Raw genomic sequence first — 26,321 nt, 5'->3', positions numbered from 1 at the left:
TGAACTCTTCAAAGTATTAGTATGCTTCAAAAATTGCACATACATGCAAACTAAATATAGCTCTCAGACTTCTGATAAGTTACAATGCTGCTTTTGGTGCCACAAAGGTTGTACACTACTGGAATTACTGCTGGATCACTCCCCAAAATTAAAAACAGTTACTAACCTGTTCCATAACTGTTGTTCTTAGAGATGCATACCACATTTCCATTCCACTCCTGGTGCTCAGCACACAGCCATCAGAAACCTTTTCCCTCAGTTGTACCCATTGGGGGCTCAACCTCCCCCTGCTGCTGGTGCTACTGCATGCAGATTAAAAGGGTAGAGCCACCCCTAACCCCCATCTCTGGCCAGAGCTCTGATGTAGAAGGGTAGGAGGGTGGGTCATGGAATGGACAAGTGTAACAAATCTACGGAACAGGTTAGTAACTTTTTTTTTCCTTCAAGTGATTGTACATACGCATTCCACTCTTGGTGTCTCACTAGCTGTAGAACAGGAGGTGGGATCAGCGTCTATTTCAAAAAAGATTATAGAACAACTCAACCCACTCTAGCATTGTCTCTGGAGTCCTGAGGCACAGCTTTGTGGGAGGCAAACCTGTGAACTGAGGTCCAGGTTGCCGCTCTACAAATGTATACAATTGGAATTTCTGCCAGAAAGGCCAAAGTCAATTGTGACCTTGTTGAACGAGCTGTGACTCTGTTGGGTGGAGCAACATTATCCAAATTATAACATGCTTATATAGGACGTAATCCAGAAAAAAATTATTTGGGTGGAGACTGATTGACTTCTTACTCTGTCAGCCACTGCTATGAACAACTGGGAAGATTAAAAAAGTGTCTGGTTCTATCTAGGTAAAATGTGAAGGCTCTTCTGATATCCAAGGTATGCAAAACCTCTCTGTTTGTACATGGCTTCAGTTAGAAAACAGACAAATAAATTGCCTGGTTGATGTGAAAGAGGAAACCACCTTAGGGAGGAACTATGGATGAGGGTGCAGGCAAACCTTGTCCTTAAAAAAAGATCATATATGGAGGTTCTGAAATTAATGCCTGCAGCTCCCTTACTTTCTGGAGGATGGAATGACCACCAGAAATGCCACCTTTATTGACCGAAGCAGCAGCAAGCAGGTCTTGACAATACAAAGTTTAAATCTCATAGGGGAATAGATTCTGGCACGTGAGATTATAATTTGACTAAGCCCTTAAATAACCTTATGGACATGTCATTGGAAAAAATAGAGTGATTGTTCACTTTAGGATGGAACATTGAAATAGCAGCTCGATGTACTTCGAAGGAAATACCCATTAAACCTTGGTGCTTCAGGTATAATAAGTAATCCACAAACAGAACACCTGAACGTACACCGGCTGAATCTGTCCACCAATCTAGGGAGGTGAGGGCACTCTTACCACAGAGTCTAACTGATGCCAGCCACTCCTGCAGAGTTCTGAGTTGTAGTCTGGCGTACTGAACCACAAAGGTGACCCAGAACCCTCAAACAGTTTTGTGCTATTGTGACCGGGCAAGCCTTCAAACCTATGACAACTCAACTGCCTGAAACCTGACACTGGAAGAAAGGCATTGGCTTGAGAGGAGTCCAGTACAACCCTCATAAACTTTATCCTCTGGACTGGGGTGAGGACAGATTTTTCTGTGTTGATTAGCAGTCCCAGACCATGGAACATGGACTGGATCATGGCAACACTGCTCTGCACTTGCTGTTTGGTCTGGCCCTTGACAAGCCAGTTGTCTAGGTAAGGGTAAACCTGCACTCCTGATCTTCAGAAGAATGCAGCTACTACTGCCATGACCTTTGTAAAGACCCTGGAAGCTGGTGACAGGCCAAAAAGTAGTATAATGAGCTGGTAATGATTTTGATTTACCAGAAATCAGAGGTACTTCCTGTGAGCTTGATTGATTGCCACATGGAAGCAGGCATCTTTCAAGTTGAGGTCAGTGTACTGGTCCCCAAGATCCAGGGAAGGGATGACAGAAGCTAGCATGACCATGCAAAACTTTATCCTTTTAAAAAATCTGTTGTGTTGATGCAGGTCTAAAATTGATCTGAGATCCTCTTACCCCTTTGCTTTTGGAATTGGGAAACACTGGGAATAAAACCCCTTCCCTCTGAAATCACATGGAACCTCCTCTATGGCTCCCAAATGAAGGAGTAATTGATTTCCTGGATAAGAAGTTTTTTGTGAGAGTGGTTCCCAAAAAGGGGCAGGGAGAGAGGGGTAGAAGCAAACTGGAGAGTATATCCCACTTACACAGTGCTCAAGACCCAGTGGTCCCAAAGTAATCTGAGATCAAGAACTGTGGAAATGGGACACATGGTTTGCAAAGGTCAGGGGGTTTGGGTCTGGAGATATGTTGATCTTGAGTGATCCATCAAAATGGCCTCTGGAGTTCCCAGGTGTCTTGAGTGGCCCAGAGGCGAAGTAGCAGGAGGCCTACACCTATAACGCCTGAACCTCTTTTTTGATAGGTCCTACTGAGGAAAAGTAACGGAAAAATCGGGGTGGACGACAGTGCTTCCTGTCTCCTGCAGGCAGGTACCGACCCAAGGACTTTAGAGTGACTCTAGACTCCTTAAGTCCATGAAGTTTTCTGTCTATCTGGTCTGAGAATAGAGAAGGACCCCTGAATGGCAAGTCCTGGAGAGTGCTCAGTATGTCATAGGGGAGACCAGAAGACTGCAGCCAGGATGATCCACACATGGCCACTGCAGAAGCCATGGTTCAAGTTGCTGAGTTTGCTACATCCAGCCCTGCCTTTAGTTGTGTTCTCCCAACTAATCTACCCTCATTGACTATGGAACCGAACTCCTGTCTAGTGTTCTCCGGAAGCAGCTCTCTGAACTTTTCCAGTGAGCCCCATAAATTAAAATCATACTGCCCCAGCAAAGCCTGTTGGTTAGTGATACACGAAATAAATCTTTCTGCCAAATAAATCCAGCCTTTTAGCATCCTTTGATTTAGAGGTGGCAGCCTTGTGCCCTTGATGCTTGCTCTAATTAGCCATTGTCACAACTAAAGAGCCTGATGGTGGGTGAGTATAGAGGTATTCAAAACCTTGGGAGGATTCATAATATTTTCTTTCTGCCTGTTTTAAAGTGGGAGACAGTGAAGATGGAGTCTACCACCGAGCCTTTATAGGCTCTAGTATCACCTCATTAATTGGCAGAGCTACCCTGCAGGGACCCACCATTGATAAAATGTCAACCCGATGATGTGAAGACACTCTGCCCTCTTTGAACTGTAAACCTAATTCTGCAGCCACTCTCTTGAGCAACTCCTGATAAAACTTTAAAATAATCAGGAGGAGGAGAAGTGTGCTAGATGAAATGGCTTCATCTGGTGAGGGCAAAGAGGAAGCCAAGACTGGAGGGGGTATAATCTTCTCTATTGCCTGTTGCTCTGGCACCTCCACCTGATACTGTACCATGCCCAGTACCACACTCTGGGGTTTGAGCCATTCAGTACATAGACTCACCCTTCTAGACAAGGGCACTGATATGCATGGTGTCGGGGAAGATCGGTAAGTGGGGGAAACCCCTCAGAATTACAAAAGGGCCACTGATGTAGAGCAGGGCCTCACTATCCTGGTCACATTCCAATGGGAGTTTCCACTGAAGTGTGTCAGTGGTCAGCAGGAAGAGAGGATCTGAGCAGAGCCTGGGAGGTGCTGCTTTGTGTTTGAGTTACATACAACCCCACCTCCAATCCACCTAGGAGGATTTCCATTCTTCTGACTATGGTGGAGCTGTTCCCATTGGTCCCAGGGCTGAGTGCTGGGAGCCAGGCGATGCACGGAGTAACGCCATTGTGGCAGGCTTCCCCCAGGAAGCAGGCAACAGCAGTGCTGGAGACTGAATCTCCAGCAGTGGTGTGGGGGGACTGGACTCTTGTAAGGATGGAGGCACCATGCACTGAGAGGCAAAGCAGGTTTCTTGCTGCAGCAAATGCCCCTGGGGTAGTCACACCAAAATAGTCTCTTGTGGTGCGGAAGAAGTTGACACTGCCACTTCTGGCACCAGGCTCAACAGAGTCCCCTACAGCACCAGGGCCAACTGTGCCAACTTACGCACATATTTAGAGGAGAAGTGCTCAGGTTTCTAGTGCACTCTACTTGACGGCTTCTTGACCCTCTTCCCAAATTTAGAATGGGAGGAAACCTTCTCTGGAAGGTTTGTATTTCTTCCTGGGAACAGGCAAGAGAGAATGGTGCTGGGCTTCTGCTAACTCCAGAGGTGTGCTCCTCACTGAAGCTGCAGCACTCGGCACCAAGTCAGATTGGGAGAGCCCCAAGACAGCACCGACAGTGGCCTGAGCGCTGCCTCCAACAGCCTAGCCTCACTAGCCTTCTTTGTCCTAGGCTTGAATTCCCTGCAAATCGGGCACTGGTCCTTTATGTATGCCTCTACCAAGCACTTCAAGCAGCTATTATGTGGGTTGCTCACTGGCATAGGCCAGGAGCAAAAAGCCTACGGTTTGAAACCCAGTGACTGGGGCACAACTCAGTACCGTATCTAGAAAAAACTCCAAATGGGGAAACGTCCAAAAAAACTTTTTTTTAAATTAACAGAACTAAAACTTACTATCCTAACAAGACTAAGAACTAGACTAACTATATACACACACACTATGTTCACAAAAAGGCTGAGAGACAAACTGTTCTGGTATAGAAAAGAGTTCCAACAACTGTCCTGGTAAGAAGAAACTGAGGGGGACTAAGGACAGCTCTGTGCTCATACCTGCATACAGTGGCACGTGGAAGCAGAGGGAGCTCGAGCTGCCCAACAGGTACCTCTGAGGGAAAACGTTTCTGACGGATATACGCTGGGTGCACAGACACCAGGAGTGGAATACACATGTGCAACCACTCAAAGAATGCATTAATTTATCTGTGAACATTTCCTCCTGATGCCATCTTCCCTTGGAAGGAAGATATCCAATTCCAAGAGTGGGACTACTGTACACAAGAAGCTTAGTCTCAGTTCATAGATCCAAGCCAACTAAAGCATGCCAAAAGATTACCACACTGAATTGCACGCATACCAGTAACTTGGAAACATTCCAACTGAGGTGACTTGGAAATCAAGTTTTATAAAAAACAAACTCTCAAAATGTTTTTGGAAAAGTACAGAGAAGCAACCCTTGAACATGCATTGCTTACGCACTGCACTGAAGAGTTGTCTAATGCATTTTGAGTCTGATACAGCATTCCAGAAGATTCTGGATTCTTCAGCACTACTTGTTTCTATGCAAAAGAAATTGATCTCCTTGATATAAAGGGACACTTCATTTATACCACTGCAACTCTGATACTGAAACTTAATAAATTTTCTGGGTGAAGTTAATTTGTATACTATATCCAGGGCCCCACACAATTGCATAATTCTGCAACTGCTCCTTGCTACCAAATCATAGCTTTCATTTTTAAAAAAAATATTCTTCTAGCCTTTATAGTTATGAAAATAAACTTGATGTTTTAAAGTGTAAACCAATGAAGTGGTGCCCGCTTGTGTCTGCAGAGAGCCTGGAGCTCTGTGAGATTTGAGCTGTCCCACTCGTCTCAGTCAGAGCCTTGGGGATTCTGGCATTCTCCTAAGTATCAATCCTAAACTCATGGAGGATAGGTCCATCAACGGCTGTTAGCCAATATGGTCAGTGACACAACCCCATGCTCTGAGTGTTCCTAAACATTTGACTACTAAAAGATGGATTGGATAACAGATCACTTGATAAATTGCCCTGTTCTGTTCACTCCCTCTGAAGCATCTGGCACCAGCCAGTGTCAGAAAACAGGATACTTGGCTATATGGACCATTGATCTGACCCAGTATGGCCATTCTTATGTCTCTGCCATGCTAACATCAGTCTACTGCTGCCTTTCACGCTTCAGCTTTCCCCTCAAAGAGGAGTTAATTCTATTATAATGAATGCTCCTTGACCCTTTTGCTCCCTGGAACAGTGCAAGAACCAGAGCTGGAGTCTAACTCATAGCTAAGGAACTGGACCACATAGGCTGGATATACACTTCCCTTCCCCTCATGCAGATTGGGGGTGGGGAGGAGGCTCTGAGCCTAATCATCTGGACATCAGCATAGTCACCGAACTCCAGGGAGTGAGGCCACCATGAGAACACATCAGAAACACATGATCAAAAAATTATCATTGATAAATGATATATCAAAGAGAATTTTCAAATGTGAGCCACAGCTGTGCATGTTTTAATGGAGCTGGAAATTAAGGTTACTTCATGGAAATAAAGTTAAATGTTACTGCCCAATTTAGGGGTTCTTGTCACAGAGTTTAGGAGCTCACGCTGTAGAACTTAGTCCCATGGAGCATATCAGGCTCCTGGACTATATCACATGGCCGTCTTACCCAATTGTTACACAGAAAATGTTACAAGTATTATATCATTTGTATCTAAATGTACAGAATGACAGAAATGCCATCTCTCTGGCAATATTGGCTTTTTCCCAACAGCACACTCTTCACTGCTTTTTCCTGCCCAGTTTCAAACAACTCAGGAAGTAGAGCTTTCATCATTCCTCACAGGAGACTATTCCAGTTCAATTGATCTGTCAGGCTTTTTCCTCTTGTATTCTCCTTTTATTTTCCTTCACTCAGTTTAATCCCATGACTCCTATCTTATAACCTTTTTTTTCTTTTTTTAGATTAAACTTCTTATCCCTAGTTATCATACGTTGTAGAACTTTGCCAGATTGCCAGTCCACTTTTCAAAGTCCATCCTATAACATTCACATGTTCTAGCTTTATGAATATTATATTGGGGGGGAGGGGTGACATCAGCATTTTCTGAATTTAGGAGTCAAGTTGAACTACTGCTGTTCAAAGTATGACCACACTGCTGGCACCTTTTTGAACCCAGTGTAGTACCAATCCCAAGTGTAGCTATGTTTAAGTCACTAAATGAACCAAGAGTTTCCAGAACATGAGTCACTGGCAAGTCTTAAGAAGGAAAAGGTTTACACACTCTTTATATAGAACTAAGCATCAGAGCCTACAAATCCAATTGTGGATGGTGGGTTATATGGTCTCTTCCCAGCACCACTAGCCCCTTCCTACTCCAATTCCATAACACATCATGGGTCCTGCAGCTGAGGATTGTGGAATATGGTGGGAAGAGATGATTTTTCAGCCTTTCCATCCCCAAAAGATTGAGATTCACTACCCTGCTGTTCTTTGGCATCAACAAAACAGTCTCAAAGATAGAGGGTGTTATGATAATTGCGCAAGGAAGTCCTGTAGTCTGATGCTAAATTGATACTTGTGCATTACACTTCACTTCAGAATACATCAGTGCACTTGGTTTAACTGGCCAGTCAGGAGACCAAATTTCTCAATGCCCTTGTAGGTTTCGTAAATGGAGTGCTATTGAAAGTGTCAGATTGAAGACTTCTGCTTGTCTACAGAATAGCAGCAGTAGCAAAAGGTTCCATACACCATTCCCTAGCAACCTGACACAGCCCTGTCCAGGAATAATCACATTTAGGGGCAAGAGGGAATCAAGTTTCTGTAGCCCACACAATAACCTTGGTTTCAATGCTGAGCATGCAAAGAGGTTTTGACAGGCAAAGTCCTGTGCACAAGAAATCAAACAGATTCCATTTTTCAAAGGCCAAAGGACAGACATCAGATAGTAAACATTTTAGTCTATGATAACTTGGAATAAATGTGAACCTAAGGCCAGAGGTGAAAGGCTGTGTATCATTACCACTAGTGCCAGGGAAAACTCAAGAGGGAATAGAGTTTGCAGTAGATCTGAAAAAGCACCTAAAAATTTGAATGCCTTTCTAAACCATATTGGACTGAAAATTTTGGCTGGAAATTTCGTGAGAACAGGCTCTTGAGCTTACTCATACTTCCTGTTTTCAGGAAAGCTAGAAATATGAAGTTTGAGAGAGGTCAGCATTTCTGGCACAAGTTCTGACTGGAAACTATAGCAGACAGGCATGTGAAAATGAATAATGAAAAAATATCCAAGAACCTGTAAAGAGGTTTGGTTCTAGAAACAGGCAAAGATTCCAGATGGAAGATATTTTTCCCATATTAGTTCTCCCCTCAAAACCTACCAATTCCAAGTCATCTGTTCCCCATTTAAAGTGCTGTAATCTAAAAGCCTGTAAATGACACAGGAATACAGTTCTCATATCCACTGTATCTGGTTTACATAGACTGAGGTTACGTCTACACTTAAAACGCTACAGCAGATGTGCTGCTTTAGAGCTTCAGCATAGACACTACCTATGCTGACAGGAAGGGTTCTTCCATTATGGGTAATCCACCTCCCCGAGAGGTGAATTCTTCCATCAACCTAGTACAGTCTACACATGGACTTAGGTCGACTTAACTACACCGCTCCAGGGTGTGGATTTTTCACACCCCTGCACAACATAATTAAACCAACCTCATTTTCTAGTGTAGATCAGGTCTAAATGTTGTACCTTTTATCCTAGTTAAGCCATGGCTAGGTGTGTTAGAATGCATTAACATGAACATTTGAAAAGTGTAGTGTAGACAAGGCATGTTGCCTTTAACATACAAGTTAAAAACCTAGGAAGGAGCCTTGGCTCTACCCAGTCATCTTAGAACATGTCAAAGACAGCCTTGTCTATCTACACTACACTTTTTAGATATCTTTGTTAGAGTGTGTTCCCTAATTGATTCCATCACACTGTTAAATCCTAGTTTAGACAAGGCCAAAGTAGTTACAGACTTATTTTTCCTTCTCCAGTTAGAAAAGGGAGCACTGTATCCTAATTCTGTTTTCTCTCCTCTTCTCTGTGTATATCCGGTTCACGTTTCTAATTTTAGTTTACCTCATGGTTTCTCAGATATCCTGATCAGCTTACTCACTCTCTTATTTCAATGTGAAGAACCCCTAAACTCAAATACCATTAGAAAATTCAATTTGCTCTGTTATAAATGGCCAAGTGACAAAATAGATATATTTGTTCAATAATGTATAAATTAACCTTGAGGGATTGTCATAATTGACTCTAAGCTAAAGTGAAGAGGCAGTCCCCATTTAGGATATCCAAACTTAAAGCCATAATGAAGAGTCTGATCATTTCACAAGTGAAACTGAGATTACTTGGTAAAAACATTAGCAAGCCTTCAATTGTTCCTTCTTCCTTTCTTTTAGTCCAGCATTTCCCAAAATCATGAAAGAAGAGTCCCACTTCAGAAAAATGAAACTAATAGCTACCTCTCACCCTCCTCCAATGCCACCATATGTTGTTAAAGGCCTACTCAATTTATATATCTGCAATACCCCCACTAGTCCTTTAGACACCTCCAGTAATTACACCCCAAATGTTTGAGAATGACTGGTGTAGCCTTTCAATATAGGATACTTTTTAAATGAGCAGTAAAATAATTAACATGTTGACATTTAAAGTTTCATCATTTGTACCCGAGTTAACATCCATTGAAATGAATGGAGCAGTTTGCAACTCAGATATTGTTTCAGGTTCTCTTCTGACTCAGGCAGGCTTCACTGGTTCAATTACACTTCTTTCATGTTTTGAAAGTGTTCTTCACAATCATACCAGCTAGAAACTACTTGTTCACAGGCAGCTAAAGTCTTCAAAATTTGGTTATTCTAAAACATGGCTGTCTCAATTTTCAGGATTCGGTTTTATTCTCTCAAATTAAAGATGTTCCTGTTATGACTGTGAAAACACTGTTTGGTTTTGGACAATTTTTGTCAGGGTTTCGCCTTTTTATTTTTTAGTGTGTCTGACTCACTTCATTTTATATGTTTTGTCTTGGCCTTGCTTTTATATAAATTAAAATGTCTCTGCCATCAGTCAAAACAAACTGCATAATTTCAAATTCAAGTAAAGATTCTAATACCTAAATAATACGGATAATGACCAACTGGTTTGAAATCCACATCTGATCACAGATTAGCAGTAGTCTAGTCCTCTAATAGCACAGTCTGCTATTGAGCACTCACTGGGTATCTCTATACTGCAATTAGATACTCATGTCTGGCTCATGGATCTCAAGCTAAGGGGTTAATTGTGGTGTAGAGGCTCAGGCTTGGGCTGCAGCCCAAGCTCTGAGACCCTCACACCCTGCAGGCTCCTAGAACCCAGGCTCTAGCGTGAGCCTGAAAGTCTCCACCACAGTTAAACAGCCCCTTAGCCCAAGCCCACAAGCCAGAGTATTCTGGCACAAGTCAGTTGCGGGTGTCTAATTGCAGTGTAGACAGTCGCAGTGCGTATCTGTAAACTGTTTTGTTCCTGGTCATTACCCAATCCTTCAAGCCAACAGAGAATAGCTTTTTAGGGATGAGCAATATCTGCACTTGGGCCATTCACTGGTATCTATAGCAAGCCCTAGCTTATGATTTGTTGCATATAGCAGACTTGCTTTGACTACACGCATTGTGGAAACCCTTCATTTTATTAGCGCAGCCCGGCACAGCAGTATTTTCACCTACAGTAATAGATCCTGAGGGTCAGGGTGGCCTAATGGTTAAAAGCTTCTATGTACATGCAGTTAAATTTTGATAGTCCAGTAGATTCTGCTTATTAGCAACCTCTTGGTGGACAGAAAAAAGTTGCCATTATCTGACAGTTGCCAATAAGCTAAAGACAGGTTTGCCAGGCTGCAGCCAGGGATGGAAATACTGGGATGTGCCCATACGGGGCCCCAAGGTAGGCTGTGGACAGTGGCAGGGAGCAGGCCACTACCCAGATGTTGTGGCTTTCCAAAGGGGGGGGGAAGCTGAGGGAATATAGGGCTGTACTGTACCACTCCCTGTGCTCTCTGGGTTGCATCCTACTCTGACACTAGGGACCCAGGCTCTGCACATCCCAGCATCCCTGTTCCCCATAGAATGCCACAGCCACAGGCAGGTTTGCAGGGCTACAGACAGGAAAGGCAGTGATGGGATGTGCTGAGCCCTGGCTCTCAGCCTGGAGAGTGCAGGGAGAGGTATCATGCACTCCCCAGCACTTCCTTGTCTGCAGACCCGCAAACCAGTTTGCAGCTGATGCTCAGCCCAGCCCCCCAAATCTACCTGCAGGCCAGGCTTTCCATAAAACAAGTTAGTAGCCAACATGCCTACTGCTAATATCCAGGTCAATTAACATTATAGTCAATTGGACAGTATCTGTTCCATGCAAAATGTTTTTATTAACCGAAAGCTGTTACTATCTGGGTTAAGCAGAATCCCCTGTATTTTGAATACCTGTAGTTTGCACATTGCCATAATGCACCCTTCTTTTTAGTAACTATGAGTGAGTAAAAGCATTGAAACCACATGAATTGTAATTGGTTTAACCTGGGGAATCTGGCATCCATATGATCAAGGGCAGCTTTAAGTAAATAAAATTTAATTTTTCTGCAGCTAAGTGAACACAGACCCAGAGAAGGTAAGCCCTGATTTGTATTATGGTAGCACCACTGTTCTAGGCATGTCGTAAGGGACAGTCCGTTCCCCAAAGAGTTTCAATCTAAATAGACAAAACAGACAAAGGGTGAGAAAAAGGAAATTATCCCTATTTCACAGATGAGAAACTCAGGCTATGTCTATACTAGCACTTCTGTTGGTAAAACTTTTGTTGGTCAGAGGTGTGGGGGGGAAAAAAAAAACAACTGACCGAGAGGAGTTTCACCGACAAAAGCAGCAGCATGGACAGCACTATGTCAGCAGGAGATGCTCTCCCGCCGCTCATTGGGGGCAGTTTAATGACAGCTTGAGCAAACTTGGAATGAGGTCGCTCTTCAAATTTCTCTCTCTAGTCAACTCTGCAGTCTGCCTTTCACCTAATTCATTCTTCTGAAATCATTGTTGCTCAAGTTACTTCTGACCTCCAACTGGTCAAGTATAACTGCTCTTCTCTGTCCTCATTCTTCTGGAATCATTTACTGCCTTTAATAAAGGCGACTGGCTTTTCCTCTATACATCTTGCTCTTCTGAGAAAATGTGTCTTGGCACTCATATTTCCGACTACTCTTGCTTTTCTTTCCCAAGGCTCTATTCTCCTTTCTTATACTCTCAAAACAGGAAAGGAGAATAGTGTGTTCTGTCGTCTTCTCCTTCTATAGTCTAGGTGATTTCATCTACTGCCATGTGTTCAACTATTACCTTGATGCTAACTACAAATACACTGTTGCACCACAGCTGCTCACCTTCTATGCAGTCCTGCACCTGTAGGTGCATCTCCAATACCTTCTCCTGGAGAGCATCACTGCCACTTTAAACTCAATGCCGGAATCAGATATTCTTTCCTCTCCCCATTCTCTATTAACATCAACCTTACAGTCACCCAGGTTCACAATCTTGGATTTTTCTCCAATCACATTCACACCCATGACAAATCCCATTGGTGATGGTTCTACATTTCCAGTGTTCTTCCTTTCAGTCTTTTTGGCCATATTAATCCTCCTCTGGCAATTTCCTGCCTTACCCACGACAACTTGCTCTCTTCCCCAACGCAGCTCTTCCTTTGCTTGCTTCCCTATTCCCATTCCCACTTTCTAAAATATCTGGTTTGGCTTCCCCTCTTTCCATATGGAACCGAATCTTCACTTCATTTACAAAGCCCTTCAAGAACTCTACTCCTACTATCCCTCCCCTCACCCTTACCATATTCTCTCTGCCCACAATTTCTGTCACATTCTTCATGCCACCTTTTGTGCCTGAAACAGCCTGAAATAAATGTATGCCAAACACACCCCATCTCTTTAATAAACCCTCTTAAAAAAAAAGCCATCCTTTTAATGAAGCATTCCAGTTGATCATACATCATTCTGTGTTTGTTCTGCATTGTCCATATTCATGGCTTTATACTGTACATGCTTCAGGGCAGGAACTTATGGGACCATACATCTGTCTCATAGTGGGGTATGCTATAAAAACAGCATGAATACCATTTTAGTGACTTCTTACGCAAGACAGAGTCTTTCATATGAGGTCCATCAGCAGCACCCAGTCTGCAAAAGATTTGTAGTGATGCCAATTAAGACCATCAACTGGAGGATTAACCTTGGCAATAACATCAGTGATAAACTGCTATTAAGCGCTAACTGTGGTGTGACATTCTGGCCACATACTTCTGTCCTGCACTGTAGTAAAAATTATTGAGACAGGTGACTTTAGAGGTCCAGAATTCATTCCTTTAGAATATTTTGAGATATACTGGAGTTCTCTGATGTCTCCCCAGTCATGGAATTAGTGAGGGTGTCTCACTAATAGCCATCTACATACTTCAACCCCTTGTAGGTTGATCATATTTTCAAAGTGAAAAGCTGACACTATGGAAGGGAAAAGGGTCACGGGGAAGAATTTTGGTGGAGGACAAAAGGTTACTGGGAAGTTGTCTTCTTCCTTCTCCCCCATTCAGAATGGAAAAAAAGGGACACTTTATAGTAAAGGGCAAGACGGAAGAACACAGTATTTACCCATCTCCCCCCTTTGCTGTTCTCTTCTAGTTCCAATCTCTCCCTGTCCAGTTTACCTCTCCTCCCCCCAGACACCAGTAAACTACCACCTAATTCACTCTTCACACACACACACTCTGCCAACACAACCCACTCCCCTCCTGTCTCAGAATCAGGCTAGCCCAAAGGCTAGTGCTCCCTGTGCTAACTACTCCTTCCTCTACTTACAGCTCACACGCTGCAAGGATTCCAGGAGGTGCATATGGCTGCCGACAGCCCAGTTCTCTGCAGCATATTGTCAGAGAAAACCTGTATTTTCTAATGAATTTCTTCCCCCTCAACTGCAGGTGTTTTGCAGGGATAGGAGTATCCCCCCAGTAGTGGCATGTACTGCACCCTGCAGTACAGCCACCATAGTACCTAGTTGTGACATTATTGATGGGTCTTAGCTCCATTTGGCCCTAACAAACAGTACATGTCACTGCATCTACTTAGAGTAATACTAGCTAGTCTCACAATAAGGTGAAATATCCCAACATTTCTAAATATCCCTGATTAAGTTGGGGATTGGTCCTGCTTTGAGCAGGAAGTTAGACAAGATGACCTCCTGAGGTCCCTTCCAACCCTGATATTCTATGATGAATATAAAATGTTTAATTCATTTGATTGATAACTCTAAGATGGTGAACATATTTCTTTTCATTTGGTGTTCACTGAGGAAGAAAAATCAAGCTAAGTTTGGGTGAGTAAAGTTTAATATTTATAAAGGTACAAAAGATATAGTTGTTGCACAGTAGAAAATCTTTGGCTTATTACTGGTACTATAGTAGCAACTAACAAGGATCAGAGAGACCCATTGGACTACACATTAATGAAAAGTATAGGTACAGGAAAGGAGATGCCACACCACAGGCCAAAACACTGGGCAGGTACCGTATTTTCACAGCAATTACTGCTTATGCCAATGCCTTTTCTCCACCAGTATGCCCCTCATATCTGTATTCTTCCATTATAAGGAGCATCAAGATTTGGAATAACAACTTTAATGTTTCAAGAAGGTAAAGCGTAAACCAACTATTGTTTTTGCTCTTAATTATAGTTTTTTTAATTGTTTGAAATATCCAGTCCTCATTTTGCTTTCATGAACCAAACAGGAGGGAGACAAAGTCGTACTATCTCGAGTTCCACCCCTTCAAGACACTAAAATGAGATCCCACTCAGCGGTCTGTGCAGGACTTCAAGATACACTCACCCTACTCCTTTCATGCACTCTGACACCAGGGAAAGAATTATTGTTGAAATATCCTTACTTTCAAAATTAATCACCCCACTGAGATGAATAGGGCAGTTCACATCTTTTGGAGCTCTCTCGCATTGCTTGCAAATCAGTATATTGCTGACTTTGTATAAACAAAGGTTAAATAAATTTAAGTCAGTTTCTGCATCAGTTTAATTCAATTGAGTTAAACAGATGCACTTTTCTAGTAATGACAAATTCTATTCTTGGTTCAGTTTGAAGTGGTCTTCGCAGCCATAAGGACTACAGACTTAAAATTATTCTAAAATGAAAACTCTGACCTTAGAGCAAAAAATGACAGCTATCTTAACAAAAAAGTACCCAGTCTCCAAAAACCAGCCTCTTTGTTAGGGGAATGAAGAGTGATGTCACAAATTGTCTCTCTCCCTCCTTAAGAATGAGCATGCCCATCTACCTCAGTTGTGAGTAAAGAGAATTGCTCCTCAGTTTAAATGTTTGTGACATTCAAATCTGCCAGAGATCGTGCCAATGTTCTCCAGCAAAGAGAGGGGAATTAGGACCAAATTTCAGGTATTAAATTTAAAAAAGGTACATTTCTACGAACTCCAAAAGGTACACTTTTAGATATATGCTTTAAAGTCCTTTTATTTAAATATAACACTAGTCAGTGTGGCAAGTTTCCCTACAATATTTTTTTTATACACAAACTGTGTTTGACCTGGGACAAAACAGAACAGGGGGGAAATGATGTTGACGATTCTTTAAAAAAAAAAAATCAAAATTGTGTTAATCTTTAAGAACAAGCAACATCCAGGGCAGGATTTTCAAAAGTGCTCAGCAATGGCTTAACTGCTCCCCCTGAAGTCAATATATTTTATCCTTTACTTAATGGAAGCAGATTTAGGCCAATGATGAACTCTCATGAAAAATAGACCATGTGGGATTTTCAGAGCGTACACTTTTACATTTTAGATTACTATGTTAAATAGCACCTATATTAACTAGTGTTTCACTTTTGTTTGTTTTGCTTTCTAGTTCTCGTTTACTTGCTCAATGCTGCAATATTTAGATTGTATAAACTGCAGGGCTATATTTAAAGAAAATTCTATTATGTTTTTACAAAAATATATTAACATCTCTACTAATCTTGGTAAAGCTTACATGAAGAAAGCCTAAATTTGGGACTAAACTTGACCAGACAGTGTCCCTTTAACCAACTTGAAGACAAAAGCATTCAATTCCCTAATCTGCCACTGACTTGAGAAAAAGCGTCAACAGCTCAAGTCACCCTCCTCCACCTGGCTTTATTTTTGAAGCAGACTCTTAATACAGTAACTCCTCACTTAAAGTCATCCTGGTTAAAGTTGTTTCGTTAAGTTGATGTTCTATTAGAGAACATGCTTGTTTAAAGTTGTGCAATGTTCTAACGCCCTCCGCCAGCACAGACCTACGGGCCCCAAAGATCAGCGCCTCCCCTCTCCCTCAATCAGCTGTTTCATGGCATGCAGGAAGGCTGGGACGGAGGGGGGATAAGCGAGGACGTGGCATGCTCGGGGGCGGAACTAGGCTGGAAGAGGTGGAGTGGGGCGTTGGGGGAAGGGGTGGGGTGAGGGCAGGGCCTGGGGTAGAGCCAGGGGTCAAGCACCTCCCGGCAGTTTGAAAAGTCAGTGCCTGTGGCCCTGAAAGCCTATGGCTGTCTCCAGCTATGTAGGGATCTAGATGCCCAGTGCCTCTGTGCTGTCCCCCGAACATACCATGCAACCTGGCAGATTGGTTCCCTTAGAAGACGACTGGTCTCCCAGGCACTAACTGGAGCAGGCATTTGTGTAATCTGCTGCTCAGAGGCTAGCAGACACATCCCCATTGGGTGCTAGGGAAGGATGCAGCAGTGTCACTTTCTGTGTGCTAGTGATGAAGTGAGCTGTAGCTCACGAAAGCTTATGCTCAAATAAATTGGTTAGTCTCTAAGGTGCCACTTACTCCTTTTCTTTTTGCGAATACAGACTAACACGGCTGTTACTCTGAAACCTTTGTGTGCTGCCGCTTGCCTGCTCTGCCTGGCTCCCATATGGAGCCCAAACCTGCAGAGCTTACATGGGGAGGACTCTGCAGGCCTAGGAGTGGGGGTGTTGTTGACCCAAGCCCTCACCAGAACTCTGGGGCAGAGGATTTTCATTTACCTAGTTATCAGCTGAGAGTCAAACCACATATGTCTTTTGTCCGGTGAATATTTTTTCCCTGGAACCTGAACACCCCCCCACACCCCATTTACATTAATGCTTATGGGGAAATTGGATTCGCTTAAGATCGTTTCACTTAAAGTTGTATTTTTCCAGGAACAAAACTACACCGTTAAGTGCGGAGTTACTGTACTTACCCAACCTTAGTAAAACATTAAGCTCCTCAAATGAAAAGCTCTAAGTAAATGTAGTGCTAGAAGAAAGGCTCCACTTATTCCATGGCAAACTGAACCTAAATTCTGCTGGAATGGTAGCCTGGAAATTCTAGGACAGCTTTACTTATATTTGAAAATGGAGATTTTATTAAATTAGTTATGAAAATAAACTAAATAGCTGCTTTTTAGAAACATGATGGGACAGCATTAATGACATTCAGCTTTCATTGTACAGCAGCAGATTTTTTAATTGCCAGTGCATATCACTGTAGTGACTGTCAGAAGGGGGCACAGTTGTGCCTTTTGCCTACCTCAAATGTATAGAATGGAACACATTAGTATCATGAGAGACAATATCTGGATGTTTCTACCAAAATAATCAGTGAACTAATGAAGACAGTTAGGTGGTCATCTTTACATTTCAGAGTTAAACCTTCCACTGAAATGAATAAGGGCACTGCACACCCTTCATATGTATTGTTTCAAAGCAAGGAACATTGCTTTAGTTAAACAATCCACAAGAGTTAGAAACATTTTTTAAATAAACGCTTAGATTCTGAAACAAATTTCAGCAACTATGGAACAGTCCTGATTGAAAGTTAAAAGATCAAGTAGAAGATATTATCAAAATGAGAGCCTTTTAAGTTTCTGAAAGCTAGACAAAAAACTATGAATTTTTGATGGGAAGGGGCCGGGGGGGGGAACAGTTCAAAATTTCTCGCAGTTAGCCAAAGAAGTTTTGTTTGTCTTGTTTTTATTTTAACTAGCATAGACTTTGATTGTACTTTCAGTTTCCACCCAAACCTGCCTTCAATTTTGGTTGAATATTGGGTTTCTACTGATGTGGAGAACAGCTGTATCATGAAGTTTTCAAGTCACCATTTATATATATATATTCTATAGTGATAGGTCCAAAAGGCAAAGCGTGAAAAGCAAGAGTACTTTGGTAGGAGAAGATTCCTGTATTTACTGCATTATGTGTCAGATCCTACACATCTTCTATTGTAGAGGCTAGAGAAATTGTACTTTTCATCCACTGTCTTCATTGCAGAGTTTTGTGCTGCACAGCCTTGGAGTCAGCCAGGAGAATAATCATTAAACCCTATTCCCAGAGCTGTAGTAACTCCATAGTGAACTAATATACAAATGATGAAGTGAGGAAAGGCCACAGTAGTTTATAGGTAATAAGAAATGAGGAAAATAAGTTTCCAAAGGGGGAAACATAAAACCATCTTTTCACTTTCAAATGGGTATTCAACTGAAGGGTTATAAAAACTGAGTTGGTGCAAGTCAATCTTCTTAAGAGGAAGCATCTTTTACTGGGATCCAAAGCTTATTTTAGTACATTTGGGAAACATCTGGGAACTACATTTGCAAAGGACCATTTCATATACAACATGAGGACATGCCACAATTTGAAAGCAGAGAAAACAAGCAAATTTAAGTTCAGATCTATGATGCTGTAAGGTCCCTAGAAGTAGCTACTTGTTTCATTCCCCTCCCCCCTGCAAAAGAAAAAAACGTACACAACGTTGTTCCACAGGGACTGTGCCCATTAAAAAAAATTGAGGGTCACCATATACAGGAACCTGCAGAGACAACTTTGCCAATGTAGAAAATGAAGGGTGTAGGCTAAACCATCCATTTTGACGCACATGAACCATACGTTGAGATAATCTGGAGCACTGAGAGAGAGAAGTGCATTAAAACAAAGGAGAGGCAAGCTTATAAAACTATAATTACCAGACAATTCAATATTCAGACTCAAAATGACGGAAGACCTGAGACAAGAACATCCAGATGCAGGGGTGGGAAGTATTCCCCAGAACATGGAAATTTCAGGCCCTTTTCTATTGGGGGGAAAAAATAAACCCTTGAGACCTACTGAGTCAGGAAAATCATCTCTATGGAAAGGAGCTACAGCACATTCACCAGAGCAGACACCAGGAAGGAACAGTGCAGGAGAAGAGCCACAAAACTCACTTATGGAGAGAATACTAGCAACTGATAAAGAGTTTTCATTTTGAGGGAAAATCCTTAAAGGGAAATAACTTGAAAACTATTTTACAATTTTGTGCCTACCTAAAACGGAAAGGTCTTATAACTAGAAATAATTAGAAAAAAGTTTTCAAGTTTCACTTTGTGCATGACACCATTTAGCGTACAGTCACTTTCCCTGTTCTGCTGATGGCTAGTTGTACTCCCTTTTCATGCACTAGTATGACATCAAGCACTGCTCTGTGCATATGAGGTCCCCATCACTATTCTTCAAGGCCCTGCAAGAGTGTTTTCCAGTAGCAGCTAAACAAACTGAAGAGGCAGCAGGCAGGAGCTTGCAGGGGAGGGGGGAGAGGGGCGGTTTGTTCTCAGACTTACACACTTTCCATTCTGAAAGCTCCGTTTTAATAAACGAGCAGGAGAGCAGAAAACCCGTTTTTAAAATCATGTACGTTATCTAAACCATGATCAAATACTTTAGAAAGAAATCAATTTAAAAAAAATCTCAGTTTGACAGCATCTTTTGAGTTTAAATATAAATGTTTTCCAGATGTTAGTCCAGCTACTGAATCTCACTAAAAATAATTAACTAGAATCAAGCAATCTTACTGCAGAGGACATAAAGCCTGCAGACTTCCACCTACACTAAATTCCAGATTTGTATAAAAAAGTGAAATCCTCTGATTCGGGACTTCAATCGTTAACTTTAAGAAATTAGAGAGGAAACTCCAACACAGAATTTAAAACCAAATGAATCAGAATTGATATGGAATTAATAAAAGTGTTTATTATGGTAACTGAGATGAATTTGTTCTTTGTTAAGAACTCCATACCCTATTCTACAAAAAAAATCCCACAGAAATATACATAACAGCTATTGGATAAGATTTCTTTCACGTGTTCTTAAGAGAACACAGGTGAGTTCTAAACTGCAGTCAAAATAAAGCAAAACTCTTGATCTATTTGTGGAATTCTCTCAAGAGCTCAGTGTAATCTGGCATAAACTCTTGTTGGTTTACCCATATCCCTCCCTGCTCCGGATAAACTCTGAGGATGGACATTTGTGTGTGTAAACCTATTATGAAAAGGATACTCTTGCTCTTATTTTACTGTAAAGGACATAACCTTCAATTTTCAAAACCAACAGAACCCCAATCTCTAACATTTAGATTTTTTAAATGACAGTATTCCTTTATTAATAAAAAGTTTTAGCTTTCCCAAAATAAGATTTGTTGTGCAAGGAAACATTCTTTCCTGGAGTATTAAAAGCAGCAGCTTTATTTTTTTAACATGTTTATTAAATAAGACTACTTTAAAAACAGAAAAAAAACTTAGATTTAATATCATGGCACCTGCTAGCAACAATTCTTCCCTGTCAATTATAAGCCTCTTTTTAAATAAGGTGTTAATAAAAATATAATTACACACTGTTCAACTTGTTTACTAATAAGCCCAAGATTCATATTTTTTAATTAACTGCCATATTTTTACACATGATAAATTTTTCTGAGTGATAATTTTACAAGTTGAAGGGACACAGACATTTAGACCCTTCCGACTAATAACTTGTTTTTACGGTTTCAAATTAGCCAATGTAACAGACAAGCAGCACCTACTGTTAATTACTAACGTCTGCTAGGCTGCCACCATCATCTACCAACCTCTTACTCTTGCTAGCTACCTGACACCTGTAAGCTCGGATTTTTTTCTGTATGAAGTTTAAGTTATGGATAAATGGTATCCTAAATTTTCATTACCTTGATTTTAACAGTTTGGGACAGTTTGTCTAACATGAAAAGTTGCTATGGCAACTTGGTGTATGACTGATATTTTCAACTAATTTTAGCCCAATGCATACTTTACACTAGCTTTAAGAAATTAATATATTTAACTACTGTAAAAGTGCACAACGACAGTGTTTATCCAAAATATACCTCAAAACTCTCTAGGAGAATAGGATTTCTTAATATTTATGGAGAAATCCACAGATTTACTTACAAGTATATATTTTACATAGATATATTTACTAACCCATTACACTAAAGGACAATGAGCATATCAGCTGTTTGGCAAGATGCAGAAAAGAAAACTCAAACCCTTCTTCAGAAAGTTCCTCTTCCAAATACAACACATTTACATATTTTTTTGTAAACAGAATTAAAGCTTTTACAAATGCACAACTTATAAAACAGCTTTACAAATCTTTAGACCATACAGAAAATTAAAAATAATCAGAAAATGAAAGATTTCCAACACAAACCTGCAGCTTGTTAGAAAGTCTGAAGGAACATGTGTACAAGCATGTTTCACAGTGAAAGCAATATCTAGAGTATTTTGAAACGTATACCAAAAATCCCACACCCAAATACCAAGAGGAGCAAGATGCACAGCACTGTATTAAATCTTAGATATACAAGGAATCAAATTCCAGATAGCAGTAGTTTAATTACATTTCACAACAAGAAATGCTTTGTTGTGATTCATTCAAGCTTGAAATACAGTTACCACCAGTTTCTGCAAGCCACATACTAATAAATTCTTAATTCAATTAATTCTGTGAACAATGAAGGCAGGGTTTCCTTTTCAATATTTTTATTCTAGTATGAAATATGAAGAAACAGCACCCAAATAACTGCAATATAATATGAAATTTTAATAAAAATGTACTGTTTTAAGAACAGAGCAAAATTGAAAAAAATAAACTGAGACTTATTTTGTCTCCTATTCAAATATCCCATCTTTCTGACATCAGTAACAGAACTTTCAGCCTTTCAAAGAGGAAAAAAATCTGCTGTTGAAACAATATCCCCAAAGACCGTTAAAATGCATAACATGAATGTTCAGAGACAGTTTTATTAACAGGAGGCTTAATTTTAAACAGTATATACAATCACATCACTTTTCCAAAGTCAGAGAGCATCACCTAGTGATCTGTCAAAAAAAAATTATACTCATGAATTACAAAAGCATCTGTGTAATGCAACCACCTCTTTATTGTAGTACACCTTTATACAATCCTTCCAAAAATTCCTGTACTGTGAAATCCTCTCAGGATGTAGTGTTGCACAGGCTTTCAAATCTCTCCTATAGACCACATGAATAAAACTGTTGCCACTTGCACCTCTAAATTATGCCAGGCTACGTACTTCAGTGTTCCATGATATGCAACACTAAAAGGCACCATTTTTCTTCAACCAACAAACAGAATAGGTTATAGACTGCTGTGTTTAAGTACAATGATTTGCAGGGAACAGTGGGATTTTCAGACCAAGAGAAGAGTCTGAATTTTTTATAAGCTAAGTGTAGACAAACTGCGAGTTCTATTTTTCACTCTTCTGTAAAACTGCTTTCTGATTCTCTATTCGCCATTAAAGGCTTTACTGCACAGTAAAGAAAATGGCAATTCTTTACTGAATTGGAATTAAACAACATAACTTTATTGAAAAAAATACACAATAACTCAATGAAAGTAGATTCAAGTTTTTGGGGAAAATAAAATTTAGTCTCTGAAGTGTCCTAACAATATTCAGAGTCACTGGTAATCTCAAAAATTTCTTTCATATGTTTTACACTATTCTTAAAACTTTAACTGGACTCCAATATTCTAGTAATATTAATCCCTTTGGTTCTCTTAAATGCGACATTCCATGTGAGAAGTTCCAGAGATGTGAGAACTACAACACTAAATATCCAAACTAGTGCTGAAAATCCTATCCCAACTGATTTATGTAATCCTAACAAATCAAGCTACTTAAACAATGATGAGTGTTTTCTAGTTGTTGCTTGTATGGCATCAACTTTATAATTCATTTTTAAATAAACAGTCAACTCAATATATTTGAGGTTATACCTACACTTATGTGGCAAAAGTCTTATTCTGCACAGTTTTAAATGCAACAATAAAAATAACTAAAGGTTATTCCACAAAGAACAGCTTGAATTTTACAGAACAGTTCTGCTCATATGCATAGGAATTAGTTTGGTAGACACATCAGCAATGTGCATAATTTGACTGTTCACATACAGCAAGAACCTTTGAAAAACAATAAAGGTACATACACAAAACAGTTAATCTGTGTACACTGAGAATTCATTCAGTTGCAAAGTAAATTCAGGATTTTAAACAAAGCTTTGACCTGTAACAAAGCAAATTCAGCCAGCTTTTAACCAAATCTAGGAATAGCTATCTTGTTTTACAGTGGCTTGCAACAGCACCCACTCACTGACTTCATCTTAATACATAACTACTTCCCTTATCCAAAACTACATAAAACCAATCTAGATTCCTTGATAAGCATTATATGGCCAATTCAGCTTCAGCAAACTTTTTCTATTGATGAATAAGAATCTGTCTCTCTTCTCCACACAGCCGTACTGGGAAATTCACTGCACACTTATCCTTGCAGTAATTCTTCTGTAAATGGTTAAACCAGTGCTCTGCCTTATCAAAACAAATTTGTTTGCAATTTAAACAATCCACAGGTTCTACCCTGGAAATACTATAAAAACAATCTGGATGAATTAATCACAGCACTATGAATATCTATTCTACAAACATTTTATATGAACAGCTACCCTAAAACAAGTTTGACTTTTCTTGAACCTATAGGTCTGTCATTGAGATCAACAACAGCTGCCATTGCTTCATCACGAGACTCAAATGCAACCATTGCTTCTCCTGTGGGCATACCTTTTTCATTGTACTTTAAACACACAGAACCTGGGATCACTTGGTAACCATAAAAGAAATCCAAAATTTCATCCACTGATACCGTAAAAGGCATGTTTTGCACTTTAATGACAGTTGGCCCTGGCTTTCCAGAACCTGTTCCAAAACCAGGGGGTCCACTAATATGTAAGTTTCCTGGTCCAGGTCCAAACCCTGGAGGTCCACTTAAATGTCCAAGACCACCTGCAATACCAGGAGGGCCACTACCAAAGCTAGGAGGCCCACCTAAATTACCAGGCCCATTCCCGAAGTTTTGAGGTCCCCCTCCAAAACTTGATGGTCCACTCAGATTACTAGGACCACTCCCAAAAACTGGGACATCAATACCGGCACCAGGTAAACCACTACTTCCAACTGAAGGCATTCCTGGTCTAGAATCACCAAAGCCACCCATTCCTGGTGGTGGAAGAGGGGGACCAAATGTGTTAGACCCACTAAAATTACTGGGAAAATTAAACGGAGGGCCATTATTTGCATCTTTTGAGTTACCACCCATAAAGGAATGCTCATCACCACCAGCATTTTGCACTCCTGGCATTGCTGCATTCCCTTGCATTGGCATTTTCAGCAACTTCTTCCCTTGGGATGGTGGATTTCTCTCAATTTCTCTCATTTCTTCTAAGGTGATAATACGTAAAATAACATCTCTTCCATTCAGCTTTTTACGGTGTAGGCGCTCTGACTTACGAGCATCATCTTCTGTTTTGAACTGAACCAGTGCTTGTCCTAAACCTTGCCCATTGTTATCAACAAGAATTTGCACAGAGTTTTCTTCCACTGACAGTCCCTCTAGAAACTGAAGGATTTCCATTTTTGTAATATTGTATGGAATATTTGATATATGTGCACACAACTTTGGTGGGCCTGTTTCTCCCTCAGTATTCATCATGACCTCTCTCTGGTCATAGCTGAAGTTCTGCAATCTTTTCCGAATCATGTCTATCTTTTCTAACATACCCTTTTTGGTTATGGGATGAACTTGAATAAAACGGTTCCCTATGTACTGTTTATGATGACACAAAGCTGCCTTGTAGTCAGCTTCATTCCTGAACTCAACAAAGCCTTCACCAATTGCTTTCCCATTGGGTCCATAAGCTATATAAATACTGTCTTCAACAATATCTAACTTTTTAAAGAAATCTATCACATGTTTGTTCTCTGATTCAAAGGGAAGACCTTTCAAATAAACACAGAAACCCTGCTCATGAGGAGATCTTGACCGTGACCTTTTCTGTCCACTAGGAGATTTGGACCTAGAAAGCGTCTGCGGAGGAGGATGGGTTTGTCCAGTAGGACCCATGGTTTGCTTGAAAGTTATATGACCTCCAGCAGACACCCACTGTCTCTCTGTTGCAGGACTAACTTCAACATAGCGCTGAATCATCAGCATTCTGTTTCGCTTCAGTGCTTCAAAAGTATCTTGAGGAGAGAAAAACTTAACTAGTCCATTTCCATTATTTCGGCCTACGTGATCCTTCAGCATATGTACTGCATCCACACGGAGCCCATGGAAAAAGTCTTTCACATCAGATTCTGTTGCAGAAAAGGGCATTCCATGAACACTGACATACAAGTCATCTGGATTGATAGAATGAGGTTTCATACCACTTTGAGAATTCATCTGAATAGGATTTACAGGATTCATAGGACCCATAAACAATGGATTCAAGCCACTGTTCATACTCATTGCTGTTCCAGACCCATTCATTCCAGTAGGTAAAGGTGCTATAGGTGGAGGATTCATAGGAGGCATTCCTGACATGGGAGGCATAGGTGTCATTGGTGGTACAGGAGGAACAGGGGGTATTGGTGGTACAGGGGGAACAGGGGGCAGCGTAGGTACAGGAGGCGGGACAGGTATGGGGGGAATAGAAGGCATTGGTGGCAAAGATGGCATAGATGGGATAGGAGGAATTGGTGGAGGTGGTACTGTGTTCATAGGGGATGCTGTGCTAGGTATAGTTGAGCTAAACGTTGGGCTACCAAAGGTAGCTCCAAGATTTGGTGGTGCAGTTCCCATACTGGCAGTTGAGAATGTGGGTATGTTTTTGTTGCTTTCATGCACAGAAGTAGCTGCAGTTACTACACTAGGAGAAGGATTGTTAAAATTAGGTACTGTAGTAGGTAAGTTTACCCTACTACTCATTCCAGAATTAGGCGGTGGTCCAGACCTGCTAGCATTAGCTGGCGGCATGTCTAAATTGGCAGTTTCAAAACGCCTACGACTAAGTTCTATCATGTTTTGCATTTCAGTTTTACTGCTCAGCAACAGCGTTACTTTTGACCCTTTAATGGTACCACCTGTGCGCATCATACCAAGCCTTGCATCTTCATCAGTGGCAAAAACGATGAAAGCCTCACCCAGTTCACCCCCTACAATATGCACGCCCCCATCAGGAATGGTCAATCCAGAGAAGAAGTGGCGAATGTCCATGGTCCCCGCCACAATCGGGAGACCTTGCAAGCGGATGACCACAGCCATGCTGCGCTGAAACAACACACAC

At 41.0% G+C, this 26,321-nt stretch overlaps 2 protein-coding genes across 4 annotated transcripts in view; both read right to left on the bottom strand.

Moving 5' to 3' along the window:
* The window catches only part of CPNE1 (copine 1), an 80,329-nt gene that overhangs the window by 43,534 nt on the left and 10,474 nt on the right, over nucleotides 1–26,321 (bottom strand). The window contains exon 1 of one of the 2 annotated variants that reach the window (XM_073310030.1): nucleotides 26,179–26,268. The exons of the other annotated variant lie outside the window; for it this stretch is intronic. The gene's annotated coding sequence lies outside the window, so the exon portion shown is untranslated. Of the gene's footprint in view, nucleotides 1–26,178; nucleotides 26,269–26,321 lie in introns of those variants that run through there. 2 annotated transcript variants of the gene reach the window in all.
* RBM12 (RNA binding motif protein 12) overlaps nucleotides 1–26,321 on the bottom strand; it is a 40,679-nt gene that overhangs the window by 3,894 nt on the left and 10,464 nt on the right. For both annotated transcript variants that reach the window (XM_073310023.1, XM_073310021.2), the window contains exon 2: nucleotides 1–26,321. This exon is cut by the window's left edge and continues 3,894 nt beyond it. In XM_073310023.1, the coding sequence (XP_073166124.1) occupies nucleotides 23,660–26,299 (2,640 nt within the window). In that variant the 5' untranslated portion in view covers nucleotides 26,300–26,321 and the 3' untranslated portion in view covers nucleotides 1–23,659.

Source organism: Lepidochelys kempii, chromosome 13 (assembly GCF_965140285.1).
Source record: "Lepidochelys kempii isolate rLepKem1 chromosome 13, rLepKem1.hap1, whole genome shotgun sequence".
NCBI classification, from domain to species: Eukaryota; Metazoa; Chordata; order Testudines; family Cheloniidae; genus Lepidochelys; species Lepidochelys kempii.
The sequence above is the reverse complement of the archived record's forward strand: the minus strand, read 5'-3'. Positions and strand labels throughout refer to the sequence as shown.